Here is a 15,912-nt window from a genome sequence, read left to right on the forward strand (position 1 = left end):
TTTCTCCTGATTGACTGAGAATTTGACTCAGGAACTCACATAATATGAGGGAGCTCAAGCTACTGGGGAGGGGGATTAGGGCAAGCCCTGGGCTCTGCCCTGTGTGGATACTGGCCCAAGGTCTGTCACAACATCCGTGGTCTTTTTAAAGGCCAAAACATTAAAAACCTGCAGAGCTGTTAATGCATTTCTGATTGAAATAAGCCACATGGACCCATTTCCAGGTGTTGCTGGGGAAGGGGGAAACTCATAAAGCTACACACATTGAACTTGTAGGACAAGACCCTCTTTTGATGTACTTAATTTCTAACTGAGCAGGGATGCATTCCCAGGGAGGTGGATGAGGGCAGTGGGGTAACTGGGCCGGTTGCTGAGGTGGGAGGAACAGCAGTGATTTCCCAGTTGGGGCCAGTTGACCAGTTGCCAGACAGATGGGAAGGTTAGAGTGAGGGACACAGCAAGGGAGAGAGGACAAGACAGGCAGGACTTGGGGTGGCCTCCGTACCTGACGAGGCTGGGGTCGGCGTTGTAGGGCGGCGGGGGCGTGCAGTGAGACCCCGACACCATGGACTGGGACGAGTGGCCCCCGTTCATTTCTCCGTTGGTCTGCATGGGGTGGCTGTTCAGCATCCCAGGTCCTGGGCAGTGGCAAAAAATGCACCCATTAAACACCACCCAGACCCAATAACGCCCACCCCTGGGCAGGGAGAGCCCTGTGCTCGGCCTGGGGGCAGAGGACGTACCCATGGGGCCCAGGCTGGGTGCAGAACTGGAGCCGTGCTGGGCAGGCTGCCCCACCAGCTGGTTCACAGAGGGCAGCTTGTTGATTCCTCCTCCGTGGACTTTGTTCATGGGGGAAAGGACGGGGCCATAGGAGGAAGGCGTCTGCAGCTGGCTCCTGTTTGGGGAGGGAACGCACTGGTCAGACTGGGGCGAGTGGGAAGGAGCTGCCCTGTTCCGGCCTGGAGCTCCCCTCCAGCCCATCAGGCCTCCCTGCCAAGGGTGCCCTGTGGGGGTCTAGGGGGGCTGTAGGGGTCTCAAGGGCTGTGGGAGTCTCAGGGACTGTGGGGGTCTCAAGGGCTGTGGGAGTCTCAGGGGCTGTAGGAGTCTCAAGAGCTGTGGGAGTCTCGGGGGCTGTGGGGGTCTTAGGAGCTGCAGAGCTCTGGGGGACTATGGAGATCTTTAGGGACAGTGAGGGCCTCAGTGATGATGGAGGTCTCAGACTGTGGGGGTCTCAGGGGGCTGCAGTGGCCTGGGGGGTTCTCAGGATCTGGAGGAGGTCTCATGGATTGTGGGGGTCTCTGGGGCTAGTAGGGTCTCTGGGACTTTGGGGGTCTCATGTGCTCTGAGGGTCTCAGGGACTGTGAGGGTCTCAGGGGCTGTGGGAGTCTCCAGGACTGTGAGGGTCTCTGTGACTTTGGGGGTCTCAGGGGCTGTGGGAGTCTCCAGGACTGTGAGGGTCTCTGTGACTTTGGGGGTCTCAGGGCCTGTGAGGGTTTCAGGGGCTGTGAGGGTCTTGGGAGCTGTGGGGGTCTCAGATGCTGTGGGGGTCTCGGGGGCTGTGGGGGTCTCAGGGGCTGTGAGGTCTCAGGGGCTGTGAGGTCTCAGGGGCTGTGGGGGTCTCGGGGGCTGTGGCAGGACTCACTGCCTCTGCAGGAGCTGCTGCTGCTGCTGCCGGTAGGAATCCACCAGCTGCTGCGGGACCAGCTCCACCAGCTCCAGGCTCTCCTTTATCTTCATCAGGATTTCAAAGTTCTCCCGGCCTCGCACCTGGAAGAGGGAACAAGACCAGGACTTTGCTTTATTCCTGTCCCATCTGTCCAATTCCTCATGCTCCCTTTTCTCCACCCAGACAGGCTGTCACTGTGGCCAGGGACTGCTCAGGATGCTGGAAACCCTTGGACATGTCCATCCATGGACGTTTTTTGCTCCTATTCCCTGCTGTCCTACAGGAGCTTGTGCAGCCCCCACCAGCCATCGCCTCCTCAAGGTGCTTCTGGCAGAGGGGACGGTGCCACCGCTGTCCCAAGCCCGTTTCTGACCCTGTTGCAGCTCACCCACACTTACAGGCACGTAGTACACCTCCTCCTCCCCGTGCCTCCGCTTCTTAACGCCAGTGCCCAGCGCTGGGATGCCCTGGGGGCTCTGCTTGAAGGCTGCAAAGGAGAGGGGAAGAGAGTTGGTGGAGTCGCAGGAGACAGGACACGGCAGGGAGCACCTCAAGCTGTGCAGGATGCTAAAACCACTCTCTTGGGGCCTGGCATGGGAGTGTCCCTTTGTTATCGTCAATAATGATCAATAGATCTGGCCATGAGAGCCACGCACAGCCATCTTTGGGCTCTGCAGGGAGAGGGGCGGGGTCCGACTTAGGAGATTTACTGGAGAAAGGTCAAAGCATCATCCCTGAATGTGGATTTGAGCCCAAACTTCTGTAGCGCAGGGATTTGGGGTGCCCTGAGCCCCCCACCCCCCCAGGAGACTCACTGCGCTTGTTGGCATTGCCGTTCTTGGCCGTGCTCTCGTTCAGGGCTTGCTGCTCTCGGAAATGATCCTCGTCGGCTTTGCGGTCCCTGCCGGGACAGGCACAGATCCGCCCCTCGAAGGATCTCCTGCCCAGGACCTGGCCGCTGCGGGGACAGCGCAGTCAGTGACCCTGCCTCCCCTCGGGAAGGGCATCGCCACTCAGGCCAGCCACCAAGCACACCAGAGACCCTCAGGCAGCCACGGAGCCCCTCAGCAGCCGGCTCCTGGGGCAGAGCAAGGCTCCAGCTGCTGGGCTGGGTCCCTCCGTGCCAGCCCTTTTCCAAGCTGGCAGAGGGGAGCGCTCCTGTGCAACCCCATCCCCTTCCCTGGGGGTGCTCCCTGCAGGGGAGGGTTCCTTCCCCACACCCATCCCTGCTCCCACAGCCACTCACTCTCTGGTCTCCAGGGTGATGATGATGAGGATGGGCCTCCTGTTCATCCCTCCCACGCAGCTGCTGTTGCACATGAAGTTGTACAGGATGGTGGTGAACTCGGTCCCCACCTGGGCGGGAGGGGAGAGCAGGGGCTGAGCGGGGAGTGTGAGGGCAGGCTGGGATCCCCGGGGAATGAAGAAGAGGAGAGGAGGCAGGCTGGGATATCCGGGGAGTGAGGAAGAGGAGGAGAGGCAGGCTGGGATCCCCAGGGAGTGAGGAAGAGGAGGAGAGGCAGGCTGGGATCCCTGGGGAGTGAAAAAGAGGAGCAGAAACAGGCTGGGATCCCTCGGGATCAGGGCTGGACCCTCTGGCACAGGGATGGTGCTTTGGCAGCACGACCAGGGGAACACTGGGGATGGTGTGGGGGTGGTCCCAGATGGAAAGAGGGGACTATACAAGAACTGTGGGGGCACCCAGGGCAGGACTGCAGGGGACATCCCATTACACCCCTACACTTCCCAAGACCTGGGATGCTTCACAGGGCTGGGAGATGCAGCTGCTGGAGCGTAGCTGCCACCAGAGCCGGGGGTGAGCATGGAGTGCTCTTAGATTGCCAGGGCAAGGGGAACACTTGGCCAAGCAGCCTAAACCAGGGAGGCAGGGGCCAGGGAGGCTGTGGGCAGCCGGTACCTGCGGGGGCTCGTAGGGCACCATCACGCTCTGCCGCCCCGTCACCGGGTCATCCACGTACTGCGACAGGTTGTTGCCTTCCACCCGGATGAGGTGGCTGGCAGGGGCTGACTGGCCTGCAAGGCAACCCTCCAGTCAGAGCCGTGGCTGCCCAGGGCACTGGTGCCACGCACAGCAGGGCTGTGACACAAGGGACACGTGGGGACAGCCCTCACCGTCGTTGAAGTCGCGGCCGAGCTCGTGGTTGGGGCAGCGCTTCACCACCTCGGTGACGTGCTCTGCCTTCTTGTAGACGGGCATGGCCCGGATGATGGTGCCCGGGGGAGGAGAGGTGGACACCTTGATCTGGATGGGGCATGTCTTGGCGATCTGACAGTAGAGCTTCTTCAGCAGCGGGGAGTACTGGAAGAGAGGAGACATCCCTGGGGTGAGCATGGCTGGTGGGGTGGAGGGTTCTCCCGTGGCCAACCTCGGGTTCCTCTGCTGCTCTGGTGTAAAGGCAGGGCTTCCTTCTCTTCCCTTTCCCCTGGGAATGTTGAAATCTGACCATTTCACCCGCACTATGTGGTTCCTGCTTTCCATGTAAACCAGACAGAGCTGCCTCCTGGGGCAGGGAAGGTCTCCCAGATGGGCAAGGGCTCTGGCAGGGCAGGGCCCCACTGCACAGAGACAGAGGGAATCTCACTGGAAATCAGAAAAACCCTCATTCGTGCATCACTCAGCCCATTTTGGAAACATTCCCGAGTCTGTTCTCACACACAGCTCCAGACCAAGGGAGCACTGAGGGCACTGACAAAGCACAGCCTTAGGAAATCGTGCTTGATGCCAGGACCTGGGAGTTTAGTTCTGACACAGATGGGTTTGTCCTGATCCTGACTCAATCCTTTGCAGCAGCAGTGGTTTGTGGAGGGGATGGGGCAGGGACATGATAGGGACCAAGGAGGATGCTCTGTGGCAGCTGGAGGCAGTGCCAACACTCACTCCTGAGTAGAAAACAGCTTGTGGCCACCAAATTCCTCCCAGTCAGGGCACAGTGAGGTTTACTCCGTGGCAAACTTCTCTCACAAGACCCTTGGATGGGGGAAGCTCTGGGGTCTGCAGAGTGGGGACTCCAGAGCAGGGCTGGGGAAGGAGAGCCTGTCCTTCACCTTCCAGGGACTGCCCAGGTGTGGGGATGTGCAATTCCCTTCCACCTCAGCCGTGCCATGCTGTTTTCCATCTCGCAAGGAATGTGTTTGCTACACACCAGCCCACCCCTGTGCTCGGAGCAGCCCGTCCCTGCATGGCAGGGCATGTTCCTGCTCCAGGTATTTTATCTCATCCCCACAACACAGCGCCCGGTGCCAAAAAAATACCACCGTGCAGAGCGTTTGTGGGGATGTTAAAGCTTGTCCTGAGCCATCCAAATACAGCTGTGCTGAGGGCAGGCTCTGCTCTCCACGTGCCAGGAGGTTCCTGAGCTGGGGCTGCCCAAAACGGGGCTGGAGGGTGCTCAGGGGCTGACAGTGATGGCTCAGTCCCCACTTTTCCTGGCTGTGAGCATGTCCCAGTGCAGCTGTGGATCAGGCAGGAAGGATTTGTGTCTCCCAGTCCCGCTGCCCTGGCTGCAGGAGTTGATTTGCCCCTGGCTGAGCGAGGTGCTCCCACCACCAGGAATGGGACAGGGCAAACGAGAGAAACCATTTCCAGGTTTGTCTGGTTTTGATGGTCTCTGTGGAAGTTCTGAGAAGACACAAAGGGCAGAGGCTCCACCAAGGCAAACAGCAGCAGCTCCTGCAGCTCCTCCAGCACTGGGCTGGTGGTGGCCAGCAGCAGGTACCAGCTCCTGGGGCCTCAGTGGGGTGTCCTGGGTGTCCCAAGATCAGAACCTGCTCAGTGCTGGGGAGAGCAGGAAGATGCTCTGGTCACTGGGGAGTGCTGACTGAGAGGTGTAACATGCACTTGAACCTGACAATAAAAATTAATCCTTATTTTTCTAGGTACTTGGACTTGTCCAACGAGAGAGGATGCTTGGAAACACCTATTGAAATCCCCAAAATTTGCACTCATACTGGATGATGCTGACTACACCTTGACTCTACGGCCAGGTTAGCTTCCAGGATGTGATCCTGCATCCCCAGCAGGGATCCTCAGGGATCAGGCCTGAGCTGGAAACGTGGGCTCCACTCACAATGTGGTGACTCTGCTCTGCCTGGCTGGAAACTCCCATGTGGCTACAGCCCAGGGAACCCACTTGCCCACCAGGATGGGGTTTAACATCCTCGTTTAGAGGAGCCACCATGGCAAAACAAGGGTTATTTGGAGGGGGCTCTTCTTTGCCAGGTGTTAAAATACTGACAACTCCTGTCAAGGGATCTTTTCATGTAGACATTCCCGGGCAGCCCTCAACATGCCTGGGAACTATAACTGCTCTGGAAGAGCAGAGGTGCATTATGGCAAGTTCTTTGGTAACAAATTCTCTCATTATACCATGTTATGACATGGATAAATCTCTGTTAAATAGCAGAGTGATGCCCTGCAGGGGGAAGGCGGCCGCTCCGTGCAGACTTGCCTCTGCTGATAACCTTATCGTGTCCCAACAGCTCCAGGATCGCCTTCAAAGATCCCTCCACAACAACAAACTATTCTTTTAAGGAACTCCCTGCTGATAATTGTGGGCAAGGAAAGTCCAGGCTGTGCCACACTCCTGATTCCTCTCCATGTGGAGCCGTCCTGTGCTGCATCTCCAGCCACAGCCAGGGCTGAGCGCTCCCAGTCCTGCAGCCCCAGGCTGCTCATTGTCACCAGGACAACCAGCATCGAGTTTTGGGGATCCCAGGAGGTTCTGCATCCCCAGCTTGGTGCACATCCTCTGTAGCAGAGAGCAAAACCTGTGTCCCTGGGCACACACTTCTCTCCTCCACGATCTGCATTTGATAATCTCCTGCCCCATGCACATCTCTGCCGGGCTGTGCTGCATCACCTGAGGCCCTCCCAGCACAGCCACACCCTGCACAGCCCTGCAGGGTCCACAGGCACCACGTGCTCCTCAAGTGTGACATGAGGCAGTGGCAGAGCAGAACCTGGAGATCAAAATGCTGGGATTTAATCACAGACCACATCACTGGCTCGGCTCTCTGTGTGCCATGGCTGTGTGTGCCATTCCTGCCACCTGCACTGGGGGAACCTCGCTCTGTCCACCCACAGCCTTCCCATTCTGCAGGGTTTGGACAAACTGACCTCTCAGGACGTGTGGCAGCTGGGTCACAGCCAAAGCTCAGGTCACTTGAGCTGTGGCCAGCTTGCTGCCAGGCATAGGAACATTTTGGGACACCTGAGCCCCTTCCTGGCACATCCCGAGCTCAGCTCCAGGGTTCCTTTCACCCCTACAAAGGAGCCTGGGTTGTTCTGCCCTGGGCATCTCCTGCCTGTCTCCACACCCTGCTCTGCCCTGGGGACCACTGGTGTCTATCTCCACGGCTACAGTAGGACCCAGGTCATCTCTGTTCCTGGAAAACATGGGAGAGTGTCTGGGTTTGGGTGCTACCATGTGTTTGAGGAACACAAATGGTTTCTGTGGCCTGTGGGTTGCTTGAAGCAGCACAGACAGTCTCCTCTGGAGCCTGTGGAAACACAGAACCTCTGTTCCTCTGGGATTTCCTGCAGCCTCCAGTGTCACCCTCGACTTCTGGGCTGATACTGTGATGCCAGCTCTGTCTCTCTCCCTTCCCTGCTACTGCTGTCTGTCCAGAGCACTAGGAATAAGCCAAAAAAAATGGAAAAGCCAAATTATTTAACTCCTAGCAGCCTATCAGCTCTGAGCTCTGTTTCCCCAAGAGCTTGGTACCACAAAGGGTCTTTGGATGTGTTTGAAACGCAGCTGCTTTTGGGTGAGATGAGATCACACTGCACCACTGCCAGATGGAACACGACCTAAACCAGTCACCTCATGGTGCCACCGGCCTCTGTGAGGCTTCACCAGGGTTATCCTGGTGCTGCTGCCCCACGGAAATGTTCTGGACACCACAAGATTCCACTGAGTGAATGCCCCACGACGGCTCGTGGATGCAGCATTGACAGAGTCTCAGCATCCATCACTGCCCACCCTGAGAGAGGACCAGGAGATGGCTCCAGAGGCCACCACTGCTGAGCCCCAGGGCTGCCTCCCCACGCAGGAAACGAGCAGGGAGAGGTGGTTTTCCCCATGGATGCTGACAGCCTCACACAAAAAATAACCTGAATCCTCTGGCCTGGAAAGGCCTCCTGGTAAAGTCCATCTCACCCGGCCTGGGCAGCAGAACCGCTAGGAGAATGTGTCCCAACAGATTTGGAGCTGATAAAATCTTATTTATCTTCAACTGTTGACACTGAAGCGTCTAGACTTGCCTGTTGGGGAAGGCGCAGCCAAGGCCTCCTTTCCCTCTAGAAGGAAATGATTTGCTCAACAATTGCTTTTTCCACAAATCCTTTCCCCCCTCACTCCTCCTCCTCTTCTCCTACATTCCAGGCTAATCATTAGCTTCACTCAAGACGTGTCCAGGACTGCAGTCAATGGATCCCCAATAAAGCCACTGGCCTGGCAAGGGAGAGAGAAGAAAAGTGCTGCCTCCGGCTGCTAATTTCCTTGCACTCCCCGGCAAGCAGCTGCGGAGCTGCATCCTGGGACAGGTTGGGGCAGATCTCGGCCCAGAGGTGATAATAACGTGTCTGTCATCTTCCCCAGACATGTAGCATCTTGCAAACCGCAAATACCGTTAACCGGCTCGGACGAATCTGTTACGGCAGATCCTGGAAGACGTGCCGGCGGCACAGATCAGGGTTTTTTAATTTTTTTTTTTCCCCTCCGTCTAATTTTTTTTTAATAACTATTTTTTTTTTAAATCACCGGCCTGTAAACTCCTCACTGAGCTGGAAATTCCTCCCCTAGCTGCCTTGTTGCTTGTTTGCTAGGAGGTTTGGGTATGACTGGAGCCTGAGGGAGTGTCCAGTGGGGGCTGAGGTACCTGTCCAGCACACGGGTGGGGATATTGCCCTGGGGATGGCTGTAAGAGGTACCCTGTGCCTCCAGTCCCTGCATCACAGTGGTGATGGATCAGAGTGATGGCCATAAGGGATGTCCCAAACCCCAATTCCTTGTGCCTCCAGTCCTACATCACAGCAGCAGTGGATTGGGGTGATGGCCATAAGGGATGCCCCCAAACCCATTTCCCCATGTCTACAGTCCCTACACCACAATAATGATGGGTTGGGGTGATGGCCACAAGGGATGTCCCAACACCCATCTCCCTGTTCTTCCAGTTCCTACACCACAGCAGCAGTGGATTGGGGTGATGGCCATAAGGGATGTCCCAACACTCATCTCCCTGTGCCTCCAGTTCCTACCCCACAGCAGCAATGGATTGGGGTGACGGTGATAAGGGATGTCCCAAAACCCACCTCCCTGTGCCTGTGGTCCCAGTACCATGGCAGTGATGCCTTGGGGTGACAACAAGCCACCACCAGCTGTGACCAGGACAGGGGGTCTCAAGGTACTCAGCAGAGCCCCCTGATCACCCCAGCCATCATCAGCTGCAGGGGATCTCTGTCCCCCACTGTCCCCCAGCCCTACAGACCACTGAGGTCTCGGGGGCCCTGCAGCAGAGCAGCACAGGGAGGCTCCCTGTGCTCCAGCTTGTGTTCTTCTACCTTAATTAGCATGCCATTACTGCTAATTAAAATTCCTTGGTTCACCCCCAAAAGGACTCCTCTCCTTGCTTTCCCCAGTGAGCACATCCTTAAAATAACTTCCAGCTGGGATCTCTCTCACTCACTGCTGATCCAGCGCTGGCACTCTGGGGGTTTAATCTTTCCTTGTAGGTCTGACTCCCTCTGTGTGATGGATACTCAGATCCCCTGGCCAAGCCAGCCTGGAGCTCCCTCCCACCCAAAAAAGGAAGCCACAAATCCAGCAAGGAGGTTACTTCACCCTGCCAAGGATGCAGGGAGCAAGCTGGGAGGAGAGGGAAGGGAAGATGAGGCTGAGCTGGCCTTGGGAATTGCTGCTGGGGAGGAAATGCAAAAACCAACACAGCAAGAGCAGGATTTAGGGGGAAGCCACTGGCTCTGGAGCATCCCAGGAGGGCTGTGCCACGCAGGAGGGGCTGCTCCTCTGCTCCCTCCCTGGAGTGGGCACGGGCAGTGAGTGGGTTTGCCAAGGGCACACCAGCATCCTTCCCCCCTTCCATGCACTGAAGATCAGGGCTCCCAACCCTCTCCCACCTCTCCTGCCAGGGAGCTTTGCCTCCCGATGGAGCAGCACTGCCAGGAAGCCATTCCCTTGACCTGTGCATACCAGACACGTTCGAGATAGAGGAGCTGATAGCGGGATCGTGTTGGAACATCACACACCGAATTCCTTTGCCTTTTTTCTTAATTCCATTGTGTCTGGAGCTCCTGGAGCCTCATCCACACCCTGCGAGAGCTGGTGGAAAGCCTCCAGTGGGTTGGCTTCGATGGGCTCTGGAGCAGGCTGGTGCTGAGGTTGCTTTCCTACTTCTGGCATGCCAAAATATCCACGCTGACATGCACAGCTGCTCAGAGTGTCCTCAGCTGTGTGCAGCCCAAACCATTCTGCAGGCTGTGGCTGCTGGACAGCAACCTCCCTGCGATATGGGAAGGTGCCAGAGAGTTTGCAGAGGGGGCTCTTGGTACAGCGATGCTCCTGAAGAATTTTCCCTCCTCTTCATGTCTGCCTCTACCCCAAAAAGCCACAGACAGTAACCAGCAAGGGAGAACCCGCCTTCCACCACACCAGTTACCCTCATCCTCCTCATTCAGTCAGGACCAGAGGAAGCATTTCAGCTCCCCAGCGCCCATGCTCCAGCTGCAAGATCCATCAAGCAAGTGGAACCAGTTCCACGCTGCCATCTCCCACTGGGCTGAGCACTGGGATTCAGACTGGTTTGCTGCTCCATCCATGGGAGCAGGAGCAGCTCTCCTCGCCCGTGGACCTGTCCAGTCTTTCCCTCGCAGGCTGTTTGCTCCCCAAAACACCCTGGGCGTGGTTCAGCCCCTCCATGCCTGTATCAGAGACACCCCTGCCTGCCTGCTCGGGGGTTTGTCCATCTCCCCCCGGCTCCAGCGGGCTCCAGCCCCCACGTCCCTTTGCAGCCCGGCCGCGGGAAGCCAAAGACCCCATTAACACCTCCGCGTCCGGCGGGCAGGCAGCCCCGCTCCGCCGCCAACCCGACTTGAGAAAAATCCTAATTATCCGCCAGTTACCAGCTGGCTGGCGTGGCGAGGGGGCTGCGGCGAGGAAAAGCGCCTCGATGGGGCTGCGGCTGCGGCGTGTCCGGGCAGCTCCGGGCAGCGGAGCGCCGCTGGCCCCGGCGGGCGGGCGCGATGCCGGCGTGCCCCGTCTTGCCGTGCCGCGGCTGCCGGGGCTCGGCCCGCCCCCGGGGGGCTTCCAACCCGCGGGGAAAAAGCTTAATTTCGGCATCTGGCCGTTGGTCTCTGCGATAAGAAGGACATTGAAAAGGAAGAGGGGAGGTGGTAGGAGCCTGGAGGGCTTCCCACGCTACGGGCTGGTGCGGCGGCTTCCGTGACATTCGGAGCTCAGCCCCGTGGTCACCCAGTGTCGCCCATCACTGCCCAGAGTCCCGGGTAATGTCAGTCCCAAGGTTTCACCCTTCTCCATTCACCTCTTTTTTAAAATTAGAATATCAGCATTTTGAAGTAAGAGAGAGCAGTTGATGATGTTCTGGTGTCATTGCCCACACTGCTACCCTCAGTCCCCTCCTCCTCCTCCTGCATTAAGTCAAGGGTGTCTGCTAAAGCACATCTTATCTCTGGAGTGATATGCAGACTCCTCATTTGAATCCTTCAGGAGCTGGGAGAATCCACCACATTCCTTGGTAAATTGTTTCTATTGTTAATTATCTCACTGCAAAAAAAAAAAATATTTCTCCTTGTTTCTAGTCTGAATTTGCCTGGCTTCAGCTTCCAAGTGCTGGATCTCGTTATGTCTTTTGCTATTAGATTAAAGAGCTGGCTGCTATCAAGAACCATCTCCTGGGCACACCACGATCGAGCCCCCTTGCTCTTCTTGGGGGGAACTTCCCTGCAGAATGCTTCTCTGGTATCGCTCTACAAGGCATCTGTTCTGAGCTGTTCATCTTCACATCTCCCTCCCAGGCCGTGTCATAGAGGTTTTGAAGTGTGGACAGGAGCACTGAAGTGTGGGCAGGGCTTGGGGACACTTTGCTCCCCTGCCTGGGTGACACTGATTTGCCCAGCCCTGCAGAGCAAGTGCTTGTCCAGCACTGGAGGGGCCAGCTCACCTGGTCCTCAGGAGCCTCCTCTCCTAGGTGAGGGACAATGGGTAATGCCACATCTCCCAGAGGGATTCAAGTCAAAACCCTTCAAAACCAGGACACCATTGGGCTACACGCTTCCATCAACCAAATCTTGTGATTATATCAAAAAATTATGCCAAATCTTTTGGCAGGATCACACACACAAACCATTTGTTTTGGCATTGCCTGCTCACCAGCTGTCCTTTCCTCTGTGGCCAGATCCTCCATGGTTCAACCCCAGAATGCAGGAGACCCTCAGCTGAGACTCCTTCCAATGCACAGAACCCCTCACTGCTCCAAAATGCTGCCCAGGGCATTGCTCTGCCGAGCCTGTGGTCAGTGCTTGGTGGAAACTTATCAACCATCCTGGCATGAATTATTTGGTGCAGCAAAGCTCAGCACATAAAAAACCACAGGGCTTCCCCAGGAGGAACAGGCTGGGTTGGTTCTTCCCGTGTCCTGCAGAGCACCATGGTGTGACCATCACTGCACTGTCAGATGTCCCTGATTGTCCCCAGCCCTACTGAGCAGGCATTTACCTTCCCTTCCCAAGTGCCTGCATTTCCCAGTGTCTCTTCCTTATATTACATGTGTGTTCCCAGCTCCTGTGGAAGCTCTCAGTGTCCCACTCAGTGTTACTTCTGTGTTCATTGACAACACAGAACACGTTTGTTTTGCTGAGCTCCTTTCCCCATTAAACCAGGATGAACTCTCGGGTGTGGCAGAACTCGGGGTGAGTGGGAGGAAGGCAGTGACCTCCTCTTCCAGCACTGACCATGCCTGGGACAGCCCCAGCCAGGAGGACACCAGGAGGACACAGAGTGACACCAGCTGTCACTGCAGCAGGACCATTCCTCACGTGGCACCTTGGCAATCCTGCAGGAATCACTGCTCCAAATGAAACATCCCCTGTGCTCTCTGGGGTACCAGATGCTGCCAACACACTGCTGCTTTCCACAAGGCTCAGCTCCAGAGCAGGTGGGCACTGGCCCTGCAGCCAGCCTGCTTTGGGGGGATGCAGCCACCCCAGCATCGTGGCTCAGAGACACCTCTGACTGCCTTCCTGACTGTTAAAGCCACTTCATGCATTTAAATCCTCACTCTGGACCCTTTCAGGACCCCTCCTTGAAGCCGTGGCTCCCAGCCCCAGCTGGTGGGTGCATCCTCTACCCCTGGAATGAGCGCGTTCTCCGGGCAGCTCCTGGGTCCAGCTGCTCCCCCAAGGCTGGGAGGGCTCCGTGTGGCACTGCCTGCCCTGATCTCCCACAAAGGCTTGGGACAAACAGCCGCATCCTGTCCTGGTGAGCTGAGCTCCCTGCGGGACACAGCTACAGGAGAACAGCCAGCACAGCGTGATGTGAGGCAGTCTGAGCTCCCTTTAGCTGGAACCGTGGAAAGATCCCAGGGGAATGGGATGGTTTTCAGCCCTGCCGCGTTGTGTCTGCTCCACCCCAAAGCCATCCCACAGCACTCCTCGCCGGGGACAGTGGCAACCGAGCCTGGGACACGTTCTGGCCCCCATCCCTGCATGCCGGGACAAGACACCCTGCAGTGCCTTGTTTCGGTTTCCATTCGGGCTCTTTGGCGGCACGGGAATGCCTCCCCTCCCTGTGCAGGTCCTGTGTTTACCTGTGACTGACAGGAGTCATCCCCCAGCAGGGACAGGAGCGGGCTGGAATCACATCCTGCCCGAGGGCCTCCGGTTTATTCAGTTCCTAACGAATCTGCATCATCCCTGAGCAACATCCCGCAAGGAAAGACAGCGGGAAGTGTGGAGACACAACCACCCCTGCCAGGGTGTTTAGGCACGGCGCTGTCCCAAATCCCCGGTCCGTGTGAAGCAGCAGCCGCCGGCCGCGGGAAAGCTGCCGGACAGCACCAGCCGGGAATTCGGCTGTGCTCAAATCGCTGCCGGCTCGCTGCTGCTTTCCCACTCCACGAACCCACTGGGTTCCGCGGGACACAGCCCCAGCGCTGCGGCCGCTGCCGGAGCCCGTCTCCACCCGCATCCTCCCCAGGACAACCGCGAGCATCCCGCCGGCCCTGCCCGCGGACCCGAGGATGCTTTCTGTCTCCCGCGGGCAGCACTGTCTTGGCAATTAAACACGTCACCTTCCGCAAACAAAGGTCATTACCGCACCCGGGGCTTAAATATCCCTGCTCTGCCCGTTCCGTGACAATGTCAAACCCCGGAGGAAACTCTGCTGCTCCTGCGGGGTGTCAGTGGTCTCATCCCAACCTTCCTGCTGTGCCAGTGCTCCCCGCAGGAGCAAACCCGCCCGGCTCAAGCGGGATGAGCTGCTCTGCAGAGGTACCCGCTGCGGGATTGCCACTTGTGGCTCTGGCCACGAGTGCTGGTTCTCCTTAAAAACGCTGCGCTGAGCCAGCAGCAGGGATGCGAATTCAGGACCTTTGACCGCAAACAGCCCCTGTGAGCTCTGCCCGGCCGCTGTGTCTCTCCCCTGGGCCGGGCAGCCGTGGACCAGAGCTGCATCCCGGCTCCCGAGCAGACAGCAGGAGCTGGGCAGCCATCCCTCCGTGCATCAAAACCCACTGCTCGGTTATTTGCTGTGACTTTTAGCTACTCCTGTAATGCGGGATGGAGAAGGACTATAAATGACAAGCAGGCATTTACAGCGCAGCTGGGAGCGGCGCCGGGACACACGAGCAAAGGTCCCTCTCGCCCACGGCCTTGTCTCTGACAGCTCTCACTGGCAAATACGCCGGGAAGCACCGTGAGAACAAGATAGGTACCTCCCCAGGACACTTCTTTTCACAGGACATTCACCCACAATTTAGGGAATTGGGGCGGGGGAAGTGACACCCCAACCGCTGCGCCTCACAGCCTTTGGGGAGAAACCCCCTGGGCAGCGAGCACTGATGTCTCCAGCACTCTCGGCTTCCCAGGGCCACCACCTGAGCCGGCCAAGTGCCCACCAGAGGCGGCTGCATCCCGTGCGAGCCTCCCCAGCGCCGCCGCCTTGGGTGAGCATCTCCCCAGCCGAGGCAGAAGAAGGTAACTTACTGTCCAGGTGGCTGACTTGGCGGTGCTGGACTGCTGGAAGGTCACCTCGAAGTGGTGGGGACCAGGGTAGTCGGTGTTGGAGGGGATGACGGGTGCCGGGGACATTGCGTCGAAGGTAGAGCTGGGCTGAGAGTAGGGCGAGTGCGTCGGGACATTGGAGGTGTGCTCCGAGCTGTAGGGGCTGGTGGAGGCTGCTCTGCTGCCGATGCTCTGATCCATGCTGTTGTTGAGCAAATTGAACTGGGACTGGAGGAAGGGAAAAGGGGAGGAGGGAAAAAAAAAAAGAAAACACCAGCCAGTTTAGAGACAGGGAAACCTCAGCCACCTTTCTCCAGGGCTGGGGTGTCCTGTTACAGCCTCCTTAAAGGGCCAGCGTGCGGGAGGGGAGCCAAAAGAGCTGGTCTGGGTGGCTCGGGTTTTCCCGACAGGTCACCACTTGTGTGAGGGATGAACTCCGTGTGCTTAAATCACCCCCCTGGAGCTGCTCCATCCTCGCTGGAGGCAGCGAGGTGCCACAATCCCGGATTTCTAGCGCACCTGCCTTGGGAAAGCCACGCTTCTGACAGCGGGGAGAAGGCAGGGATGTGGTGGGGTTTGCTCAGAGGTGGGAGATGTCCCGCTGCAGACAGGGAGTGACAGCCCTGTCCTGCCCGCAGGGCTCTGCTCCCCGCTGTCCCTTCCAGCAGCCAGAGTGTCACAGCTCGGTGAGATGCCCTGGCAAGGTGAGCAGCAGTCCTGGCGGTGACAGGACGGGACACCAGCAGCCGTCCCATTTTCCAACCTCTTTTCCAACCTGTCCCTCATGTGTTCACTGGGCACGGACACACACCCACACACCACTCCTGGGCGTGCTTCCCTGAGCCAGCCAGCCCCGAGCAGTGGTTTGTAGCTGGTTTCCCAGCGGGATGTTTGCTCCCAGTGCCTGATGCAGCTCTAATTTGGGGAAAACCTCAAACCTACAAAGCACGCGGCTGCAGGAAAGTCACGG

General features: G+C 57.8%; 1 protein-coding gene across 5 annotated transcripts in view; it reads right to left on the reverse strand.

Annotated features, from left to right (window-relative positions):
- The window catches only part of TP73 (tumor protein p73), a 29,636-nt gene that overhangs the window by 4,709 nt on the left and 9,015 nt on the right, over window positions 1-15,912 (reverse strand). For 4 of the 5 annotated variants that reach the window (XM_063417345.1, XM_063417344.1, XM_063417346.1 and 1 more), the window contains 9 exons: window positions 14,925-15,170; window positions 3,803-3,989; window positions 3,588-3,703; window positions 2,916-3,025; window positions 2,485-2,627; window positions 2,068-2,156; window positions 1,646-1,770; window positions 744-898; window positions 506-638 (listed from right to left, as the gene is read on the reverse strand). In XM_063417345.1, the coding sequence (XP_063273415.1) occupies window positions 506-638; window positions 744-898; window positions 1,646-1,770; window positions 2,068-2,156; window positions 2,485-2,627; window positions 2,916-3,025; window positions 3,588-3,703; window positions 3,803-3,989; window positions 14,925-15,170 (1,304 nt within the window). The remainder of the gene's footprint in view (window positions 1-505; window positions 639-743; window positions 899-1,645; window positions 1,771-2,067; window positions 2,157-2,484; window positions 2,628-2,915; window positions 3,026-3,587; window positions 3,704-3,802; window positions 3,990-14,924; window positions 15,171-15,912) is intronic. The other variant, XM_063417349.1, reaches the window with a different exon arrangement.

Source organism: Prinia subflava, chromosome 21, assembly GCF_021018805.1.
Source record: "Prinia subflava isolate CZ2003 ecotype Zambia chromosome 21, Cam_Psub_1.2, whole genome shotgun sequence".
Lineage (NCBI taxonomy): Eukaryota > Metazoa > Chordata > Aves > Passeriformes > Cisticolidae > Prinia > Prinia subflava.